This window comes from Colletotrichum tamarilloi (assembly GCF_030869305.1).
Source record: "Colletotrichum tamarilloi strain Tom-12 chromosome Unknown Scaffold_107.1, whole genome shotgun sequence".
Lineage (NCBI taxonomy): Eukaryota > Fungi > Ascomycota > Sordariomycetes > Glomerellales > Glomerellaceae > Colletotrichum > Colletotrichum tamarilloi.
In genome coordinates this window covers 99,329-110,043 of record NW_026849490.1, presented here as the reverse complement: position 1 = coordinate 110,043, position 10,715 = coordinate 99,329, and the positions used below count along the sequence as shown (strand labels likewise).

At 51.8% G+C, this 10,715-nt stretch overlaps 2 protein-coding genes across 2 annotated transcripts; one reads left to right on the top strand and one right to left on the bottom strand.

Annotated features, from left to right (window-relative positions):
- Positions 1-655: 655 nt before the first annotated feature.
- On the top strand, positions 656-3,210 carry CTAM01_13896 (uncharacterized protein; the record flags this gene model as incomplete). Its single annotated transcript, XM_060529898.1, has 4 exons — positions 656-754; positions 833-1,169; positions 1,222-1,729; positions 2,766-3,210. 4 exons carry the CDS (start codon positions 656-658, stop codon positions 3,208-3,210), a joined length of 1,389 nt encoding a protein of 462 aa, XP_060375557.1.
- Positions 3,211-5,889: 2,679 nt separating this feature from the next.
- Positions 5,890-7,642, bottom strand: CTAM01_13895 (uncharacterized protein; the record flags this gene model as incomplete). The annotated part of the gene is made up of 2 exons (XM_060529897.1): positions 5,890-7,428; positions 7,535-7,642. 2 exons carry the CDS (start codon positions 7,640-7,642, stop codon positions 5,890-5,892), a joined length of 1,647 nt encoding a protein of 548 aa, XP_060375556.1.
- Between the last annotated feature and the right edge of the window lie 3,073 nt (positions 7,643-10,715).

Below are 10,715 nucleotides of genomic sequence, written 5' to 3'. Positions count from 1 at the left end.
CGATCCCAATACGAAGTTCGCGAACATCAGGGATATCCATCGGGCTCAAATCGAAGCGGGTGAAAAGGAGGTTATCACGGCTGAATCCAGCGACTCTGAATGCCCTAGTGAGGCTGGCAGCTGTATTGTAGTGGGTGTGGTTGAGGATCAATAGTTAATAGTAATGAGGAGGTTGGGTTGTGATCCCATCGTTTTTGTGGTGCCAGAAACAGGGGGGTGCCAGGAAGTGGGTATGTTGACTTATAGAAAACACAACATGTAATGGTAACACGGACCAGGTCGAAATGTAAGCATATGACACTACCAATGACTTTACGCCAGGAAGATCTTCTGCCTTGTCACAGAGGCATCTGGAGACTGGCACTACCGTAAGCCGGGGCCGGTGTCACCGAATAGCCGTGTTGGCAGCGCACGAACTACATCAAGCGAGCCGGGCTTACGTATACTGACTAGAAGAGCGGGATACTCATGGAGGCGATCTATGCACTGACTTGGAATCTCGAGTGTCACGGCGCCCCATCCTCATCAGGCTCGGCGTTGGGCCAACCATGAACATTTAAGAGCCTATATTCGTGCAGAGCTGTGATCCACAAGCTGCTTTTCTCTTCCAGCTGAAGCAAGATTCATTGTCCTGCATCTTATCTTCTCATCAGTCATGCAGGCCAACGAAGAACCATCTCAAGCTATGTCTACGGAAGCTCATCTTCAGCAGCGAGTTCCGATGATATCCTCTGACCAGTGCTCTCCGGATAAGGTAAGTGAGGTGAATCGGTCGGTATCGCGTCGTCCGCAAAGTCCGCCTCCATTATCTCACCCACCTTCTGCCGCCCAGACTCATGAATGGACAATGTTGAGCCACGAAGCCGAGATCATGGCGAGTGAGATAAGCCCAATCTCACCTCACGAAAACTACGGCATCAATCTTGACACACACCAGCACGAAGACCTCTCGATTCCCGGCGCGGGGATCCGGCGAAAACCCATCAGTGTCACCACTCACCCAAGTGCACAACAGACACCAGAAGGACCTGACGAAGGCCCACAACCTACGAGTGCTAGTGCCGAAAGGCTCGATGCAGCCAAGAGAGCCACGGAGACCTTGAAGCCGACTTGGAAAATATGGGCTCTCGAGATAGCCTGCATCGTACTGAGTACACTTCTCATAGGCGGTAAGTATCAATGCCCTTTGGAAAGTTCCGATTGCTGATCTCGGATATCAAGTCATCATTGTCGTGCTTCTCAAGTATGATTCGCAAGTGCAACCGAAGTGGCCGTTCGAGGCTACACTAAACTCTTTCCTCGCATTATTCACCACCTTAGCGAAGGCTGCCTTCATGGTATCCGTTTGCGCTTGCATCAGCCAGTCACAATGGGCCTGGTTGAATGCGAATGGTGTACCTCGATCTCTCTACGATTTCGAACTGATAGATCAAGCAAGCCGAGGAGCATGGGGCTCTTTGATACTACTGTCGCGTTTCCGATTCCGGCATTTTGTGGTTCTTGGGGCGCTCCTCACCGCGATCAGTGCTCTGACATCGCCAATTACACAATTGTCTATCAAATACTCACAAGAAGAAATGCTCGTCGCAAAAGAAGCAACAGGAAGCCAGGCTACTACGCAAGCAGTCCGAGATCTCATGTATCCCAGAGATAAGCTTGAGTCAGCAATCCGCTTCGCCAGTTATCAAACTAGCTTCCTAGATTATGAGAATTTTCAGAAACCGTTACCGTATGCCGCCATCGATACTCACGCAACCTTTTGTTCCACGAGCAACTGCACGTTCGATAAGTATCAATCTCTTGGGGTGTGTGTAAAGTTGGCAAACATAACATCTTCTTTAAAAGCTGAGAAATTTGAAGATGGAAGAATGACAGAAACTCCGATATTAGCCGACAGGATCCTTCCAAACAGCAGTGTATGGAAAGTTTCGCTACCCGGTGGCTTTGATTTCGACCATCAGAGCAAAGCAGCATTGTTCACAGACATACTGAACGGCAACCATACGTTTGCGTTCCAACACAACCCAGCTCTGCTTCGAGCAAGAATCGCATCCTTCTTTCTGATTTACACTGCACCAATGCTGACTGAGTCTGACAAGACTTGGTGGATGTCTACATACAAAGGTCCAAAAAGAACATGGCAGGAGGCACTTGATCACGTCCACAGTATTAAGCATGAGGCCGTCGAAGTTCTCTTCCACCTGTGTGTGCAATCTTATAACACCACAGTTCAGCTGGGCAGGGAACGTACTCTAATCGAAGACACGTTCACCGAACCCGTTGGCCAAGATGGCCAGGCATTTCTCGATATGGATTGCCAATCATTGGTTCTAAATCGATCGTGGGCATGCAGTACCAGCCCTGACCGCGGAGATGAAATTTTAAGCCTCCGGGATCCCACTCAACGTGTAGGTTCTGCAACCAAGCTGGTTCGAAATGAAGCCGCAGTTTTCAGCACGAATTATCGTGCGATGGAAGAGATCTCTCAGGCAATGAGGAGCTTCTTCGCAGGCTTTGCATTCGTTTCGATGGCCCCTGATACTAGCGGGTCTCTTCCACAACACGTTCAAGGTTTTCAAGTCATCAGTACACTTCATGAAGCGGTCCTGTTCTCGCGAAGCAACATACTAAACCTCGAACTTCGAGAACTTTGCCTCAAAAATATATACGAAAACGTTGCCACTTTAGTATCTGCCTCGTACGTCCAGACATGGGGTGTTTCTACTCTGTTTGTGATCTTATGCCCCAGCTGATACGAGATTTAGGATTAGAATGTACCGGCCCTACGGTCAATGGACGATGGGTGTGTTCAATGTTCCTGGGCGGGCGACAACGATGGCCACATACGTGAAGATAACATGGCCTTGGGTGATGTTGCTCGTAGCCGAGATCGCGGCTGCAGCAGTGCTCCTCGTCATTACCATCATTTACTCTACGGGAGGCTCAGATTCAAATTATAGAGACCTCAAAAGCTCATCGTTGGGCACTCTTGTGGCTCTCAGTCCAGCTTGCCGCACTGCGGCGGGTGAAGGTCTCCAACCTGTGGATGCCTTGAAAAAGCTCGCGAAAGGGCTTAAAGTCCAGCTTATCGGGAGCCATATTGTGGTCGCCGAGGATGAGACGGATGAGACTCCCTCACAAGAAACGTCATGTGGCGTGTCCGGCGCTGAAGACGGTGCTCCCAGGGAAATGGATCGTACTCAGGAATAGGAGCCAGGATGGTCAGCTTTTTCTAGAGGAAAATGGAGAGCCTGACTACACGGAGGCTTGCGGAAAGCTCTACTGGTACGCGGGTGATTAGCGGGGGAAGGTGTTCCTGTTGTGATGATTGAGATTGGTATTTGGGTCGACGAATCCCTGAAGCTAAGTGTAACCCCTGCTTACGCGTGACAATCATTGTCAGTCTATGGGGCAGAGAATGGTATTACAGATAGCAAGATACATAGCCAAGGCTGGTTTCCTGGTCGAACCGGGTAGAACACTATGGGACTAGATTTCGAATGAGAAGACATTTAATCCGGATACCCTGTTCTCAAAGAAGTTTGTCAAGTTTAACGTACTTTGAAATCGTTGAACAGCTTGATTCAGATATCCTGATCAACAGACTATCTTGTGTGGCGTATTGACCTTCTCACCAGGTCGAGGCTTAAGGAAAGTCCCCTCCTTCCTACCTCGACTCTCTCTAAGAGGCAACTAAATGCCCTTAAAAGGGAGCCATCCTCTGCACAAGTCCCAAGCTCTGGACTACCAGCCACATTCTTTGGCATCAGTGGCTCTGGTTCTACACAAGAAACCAGAGCATGGTTGCGCAGGTACTTGGCCGATTCGTTTCCCAATAATGGCGTTAAGCTCTCTTCATATTATGGGAACCTAAGCACTACGCACTCCTCAAGGTCAACGGCCAAGGGTTTCAACCACGCCTTGTCGCACTTCGTATATTCCGCTATGAAACCACCGAAAGGGCGGACCATCAAAAACAAGCAGCGGCACGATATCTCCGGCTCTTTCCACCATGTCTTTGCACAAGGGAAATTTCATCACGGAATGAGATCGGAACATACCAGCCGCCCTACACTCCAAGCTGCCAGCACTCGAGTCGCTCAATCACCTTGCTTCTACAAGATGGAAAAAGCTGCAGGTTCTCTGCTCAAGCAAAGAAGCTTAGCAATCCAGCGCAGAGAGTTGTCCTTTTAATACGCCTCAAAGACTCAGTTCAAGGTCTGGATTCGGTAATGAGTCTTCTCGAGAGGAAGGTACCATTCTAGGGTTAACGAGGCGTCTACAATGAGGCAAGCATCACGGCGAGTTTATCATGATCACATACATACTATATCTCGGCAAATTACTTCAGAGCACCAGGCAACCACACCTGGAGCCTCCTTCCACCTTCCGTCTCCCTTCTGCCTCCCAGCAAGGCTACACATCACCACTCAACTCCATCCCCCACACAGCAGGCGCGAAAGCTCAACTGTGTATGCGCAGATTCCCAGGCTGATTAAACTGAAAACAGATACTTGAATAAAGTCAAGAGTGGCTTCAATCAAGAAGTGCGCTGTTCCAGCCCGGTCAGAGGCATGACTTGTTACCTTTCGCCTTCCCTTCTCCTTCTCTGATAAGAATCCCGATATGTCACTTTGGGCGATAGCAGGAACCCATTAGACGACGCTGATACCGCGAGGATCAATATGTATGATAAAGGCTTGATTTTGAAGTACGCTCCCCTACCTCTCTAAGCATCATCTTTACACCTCTCTCCCTCTCTAGAACACCTGTCCAAACACAACCAGCTCAAACTCAAACTCAGCAAAACACCCTCTCTCATCTCATCCCCCTTCAACCGCGCCTCGGCCACCGGCGGAACGTGGATTGGGGTATCAATTATATATAAATCCGCACCGGTGCCTACGCCTCTCGCCCTTCCCTCCCTTCTCTCTCAACTCCACCCTTCCCTCTCTTCACCTCCCTCTTCGTCCATCAATCGTCACCTCCACCACGACACGAGCCTGTCTCTACACCCGGCATGACCATCCTCTCCGCTAAACCCCCCTCTTCCCACACATCATCCTGCTTTCCTCACGCAAAATCACCAACCTCAACGCGACTAGCAATAAACACGGATGCCCGAAACTCCCCATTCTGAAAACGAAAGAAGCAAACGCCAGGCATGGAGAAATACAATAGTAAAAAAACGCCTGGCGACATGGAAAAAAAAACACATTGCGCAGAGAAGAGAAACCAAGGAGCAAGTATATGTGGATGTTCAAAAAAGTTGACAATTTTTCTGGGTGCAATCGCTAACGATTATACATTTTTTTGATAACCGAGGGGGAATAGTACTGGGGCAAGTCTTGATGAGTGAGGATGGGGATAAGACACCCCGGCCTCCTCAACTGCCTTTCGATTTTTTGGATGTGAACCACGGCTCTGCCGGAACACAGTCCATGAATGTTTGGATATTCAATAAACAAGCTCCTCTCCGTTCTGGTTCGCAGTACAGCTTCTAAAACACAAAATCCCCGTCACTCGGCGCGTCTTCCACAGAACCTCCATAACTATCAGGTGACGCGCACACGTCGGATCGGGGATACGGTTGTCGCTGAGTGGCGAAGCTTCTGGAGGACGCTCGGTAGGGTAACAAAGAAAAACTTGGACCGCGGTGCTGCTCTCAAGTGCATTGCCTCCGAAAGAAAGTGCAGTTGTCTGGTGAGAATATTTCGATAAATACATCTAATTGATGGGCCGATGCTGTGAATGGAATTAAGAGACTCATAACGTCGTCGGAGGCTCGCCTCGCGGTTGGAAAAGGGGGTATGTTGGTGTGATGCAGACACGGGATATACGGGGGTGGATGGCAAAGTCGAGCGAGGCTGGATACATGGTAGCGACCGTTCACATGACGAGACAGCAGCCGCAGCCTCCGCTCTTCTTCTTCTTTTCGCCGCCCATGGACATGTTGGCCGCAGCGGAAGGTTGCTCGGGTACGCGGACGACGGTCTGGGTCTCGGCGGGCTGCTGGGGTTGCATGGTCGGGCTCAGTGGGCCACGAGGGCTCGGCAGCGGGCTAGTCTGGGGTTTATCGGAGATTTTGGGCATGGTCGAGTACGAGTTGGTCTGCTTGATGCTCGGCGACGTGGGGCTCTGCGCCGTTGGGCTTTTGGGAGCGTCACCTCTCAGCGGCCACTCGTCTTGCTCCTGCTTCTCTTCTTCCGGGGGTGTAGTGCTTGATCCAGCTTCGGGTGGCTTTAGGAGACCGTCTGCCGTGAGTGGACGGAACTCCTTGTCGTAGATGCTTCCATATTTGCCCTCCCGTTCCCATTGCTCCTGCTGCAGACGCTTGGCGACCGTCGGGAGTAGTTGTTGATCAGGCGGCAGACGAGGGTCAGGACGGTAGGATCCGACCATCCATGGCGGGTCGCCCTCTGGCTTCTTGACACCGGGAGACAGTTCTCCGGATCGCGTTGTCGGTCTGTTCCCAGATATGCTGCTCGTAGAATCCTTGCCACCACGTGTCTTGGTCTTTCCACCACCCTTGATCTGAGTCGAGGTCTTCCTGGTGGTGCTGGAGGTGCCGCTGCCTTTTCGGGGAGAGATGTCGGTGTTGTTGCGCTTTGCGGGTGCCAACGTTGATGTCGCGCCGAGCGTGTTGGCGCTACCGCTCCTCGGCCTCGGTTTCGGGTAGGCTATCGTCTCGAGCTCGCTACCGCCGCTTCGTCTTCGTCCAGAGGGCGCATTCCTCTCCAAGTAATACTCGGGGATGGGGGCTGGGCTAGCCTTGGCGACAGGAATCTTGGAGCCGCTTTTGTTCTTGTCACTAATGGAAGTCCAGTAGGCGTCGTCTCCTTCGACAGCGATTTCCTCGGGCCGCCGAAGATCCCAGCTAGGTAAATCCATGTCCGGCAAAGTCTCTTCCGGGACTCTGCTTTCCGGCGAAATTGAACTTTTCCTAGATCTCGGCAGAGGAATTTCATCGTCTGGCGGGGCGGATGTGGTCCTCCTGGAGCTCCCGTTGAGCTTCTCCTCGCTACGGCCTCTGCGCGGTTTGCTGCTCGCACGCGCCCTCGGCAAGACAATGCCTGCAGCCTGGAGCTCCTGACTCTCAATCTTGGCCAGCTTGTCCCGGTGAATCCACTTGTCATCGTCGGAGACAGGTATGTCATTTGTCGCCCGCTTCTCGTCAGATCCAACTTTCCCCCCGAAAACATCGTCCGCAAAGTTGCCCGATTTCGACGTGTCATGGTCACGGCGGTTTGTCCTGTCCCATGATCTTGTGCTTTTTGTCAGAGATATGTTGTCGTTGGAAGCCTTTTTTCGTGGGGGAGGCAGAGGCTCGAAGCCGTATTCGTAAATATTGGCGGAGCTGCCGTTTTGCGATAGGGGTGGCCGGCTGTTTTGATCGGTTCTATCGAGAGACCTCTTGTTTTGGAGGTTCTGCAAGACCTTGTCAGCATATTTACTCGCGAGCAGCCTGGCCGAGGCCAATCGGAAAAAGAATTGCAAGAAAATTGCCGTGTCGCCAGGACTGTAGCTATCTTACCTCTGTGTCTGTTGTTGTGTAGTTATTCCATGCACCTCCGTTTCCGTGGCTGCTGCTCGGGGGCGTGATTGTGTTGGCCGTCGCTGACGCGGCGGACATGGCGGCCATCGCGTAGTCCGGAGAGCTGGAGGGACAGCAACCTCCAGACTCTGGGTGTATGTGGACTGGGAGGAGGTTGTCGTCGTGTCCAGCAGCAAGGCTGGTCTCGTGATGTGTGTCGGGCCAAGGACGACGAGATGAGATGGCGGTGCTGCAACAATGGCAGTGAACAAGTGAAGCTGGAGCTGGCGGCGCTGTTGGACGAGAGCGGGAGATTGGGATTGGGTCGCCGGCTTTGCGTCTAGCGTGGTGTTGGTAGCTCTTCCGGCAAAGCGGATTATTAGGAGGCGCTCACGAAGCGCGACGGTAAGAAAAGGTCTGGGCAGGACGATCAGGGTCAGGGTCGCCTGAGTGTGTGTCGAAACAAAGGAAAGCGAGTAGAAGTAGCGTCAAGGCGGGATGTAGCGACCGGAGGACGGGGTCGGGAGAAGGAACAACGAAGGTGGTACGTGGTAAAAGGGCTGTCGAATCGAAATGGGGAAAATAGTATAGAGGAGAGGGCCTTTCAGCGGGAGGCCATTCGCAGCGGCGAGTGCGGTGGTGGACGGAGGTGGTGGTGGTTTGACGAGAGCTGTTTGGTGTGTATGGCGTCCAGTCTCCTCTCTCTGTCTCTGCTGGTGGCCGCTCTCAGCGTGGATTCCACAGTGCCGGAGTGCAGAGCAACGCAACAAAAAGGAAGAGAGACACAAAAGCGAGACAATGGACAAAGACGGGGGGGAGTGAATGAAGTGGATGGGAGAGGAGAGAAGTGGAGGAAGGCCGCACAGTCGCACAGTCGCACACAAAATGCACAGTGCGTAAGGCAGTGCCACAATTTTGAGGTTCACCCCAATTGCAGCAGTACATATTTTTCGGTCTGTTGGAGCTAATCCATATATAAACTAGCCCCTTCTAGTCTGAGGAAGTTGGTTGGTCAGACCCCAGCGCAATCCAGGAGAGAAAAGACCCACATGTGCAAGGCGTGGGATTCCCTCTTTCGGGGAGCCGCGGTCGCTGATAGGAAGAAAAAAGCACCAGAAGTGGCTGAAGGCAGCGAATAAGAAAGGGGAGAAGAGTTCTGGACCAATGCAGGCCGTGAGATATTGGAGGGGTTTTTTCTGTTAAGAATGAGAAGAGGGAGAGGGGGAGACTGGCACCGTATTACGGATAAGATTAACAAGATATGCTGCCGGGAGTAGAGTTGCATCTGGCAATCTTCGTCCCAACTGTGCATTTACCTTTGGGCTCCCCCAAATGTTTCTGCAGAAAATGACAGATATGCTCGGACCCAAAGGCTGGCTCGGAAAGTATCAGGTAGTCAGCAAGAGAGATGTCACTCTCGTCATTCGATCAACAGTTTGTGGATGAGGGGAAGGAGGAGGGGCAAGCAGCTGCCTACACATAACCGGTATACGAAGTACAGCATACCTTGGCTTACCATACAGCTAGCTACCTGACCATTGCGCTTGCTGCTTTGCCGCGTCTGATTGGAGAACAATGCCAAAGGCCAACGACGACCGCTACATGCGCTTGTCACCAGTGTGTTTCTTCCTCCCGACAGACAAACGCGCGAATGCAAGACGTCTGCGCCTCTCTGCCTCTAGAGGGCCAATGACGGATGCCAGACGTCTATCCAGAGTTTCCAGACACGTAGAGGGGTCCCGTGCAACGGCCCACATGTTGTTCGTGTGACACTGACGCTGCATCGCAGACCAGACAAAGAAAGGTGTCAATGGCATGGCGTTGATTCAGAGGGAGGGAAAGACATGACGGGAGGTCAAACCGTCAAAGGTGCTGCAACGCCGAAAGATGAGTGGCAGACAGGCTGCAGGCGTATACTCCCAGACTCCATACATGTGGAGGGAAGGGATGCAGTGCTGTCAGTGCATCAGTTGCGCTCGGACAGCTTGCTCTTGGGCTGGACTCTTGCTGTCCTCCCTTGGATCGTTGAGCATTGAGGTTATTCCCGTCGTCAAAATCGATATTGACGACTGGTTCCCACAACGGAGCCGCAAGCGATGTGAGGATACTCCATATGCATAGAATGAAAAGGAGGGTGACCCCTCGTCTTCCAACACAGTGAGTTCCTCGTAATTGCGGTGGAGCTGGGACCGTTGAAGAACGATGGGGTCGAACGGCCGAGAACGGGGTGTGTTGCACAGCAATGCTTGGAATGGAACGTGGGCTTTGGAATGCCAGCCGCGGGCACTTGCAATGGTTGGTATGGCGGATATGCTTAGCATAAGTGATAAGCCAGACATCGTCATCTGTCAATCCAGGCTCATCCCATCCAGATCAGCTCAGCTAACCAGGACCCAAATTCAACGTCACCCATACGCAGTATCCCTCGGGCCGCCAGTGAGATCGGACTTTTGTTGAGTTTGTTTATTTATATCCACGTCGTCATCATTTTGATGAAAAATCTATTCGAAAGTGTTGATGCCAGCCCAGATGTACTTGTGTTTGTGGATGTATGCGTGAACAAAACCAAAACCTCAGGCGAGCAATAGTTGTGCTAAGGTAATGTCCCTGTTTCCTTGCTTATGTAAGTTTGTCATCAGGAAAGCGCACTGTGCTGGCACCATTCTAGACCCTCAAGGCCAAAGCCCCCCAGCACTGGTCATTTGCGCCTCCTGGCCGCCCCGGCTCAGGCAATCAATCCCAGAAACCGCCAACCAGGAATCTCAACGGTCTGTGTGCTGTGCCTCTTGCTTCTCAATTTCTCAATTTTAAGTCTTCGCTCATATTATCCCTGGGGACTCTGGTGTGTGAACGTAATCTCTCAGTCATCTGCCTCTTCAGTTCTTTCCTCGCCGCTGGGATTACTGTTCTGCATAGCTACATGTACCACAGTTCACGACATCCTCACGAGAGGAAGAGAAGGTGGCTGATGCTCTCTCTTCCTGTTCGTATATGCGCCTGAGACGTTTTCAAACCCCCCATTACGGAAACTTTTCTTTCTTTTTCCACCCTCGCATGCAGACCGTTTTGTCTCTCCATCTGGCCATTTGCATAATACCGGCTGCTGACCTTTTCTTCTTCCACCGCAGCAAGCCTGCCTCTCTTGAATTCACAACCAACCTCACCTCACAAATTGGGTGCA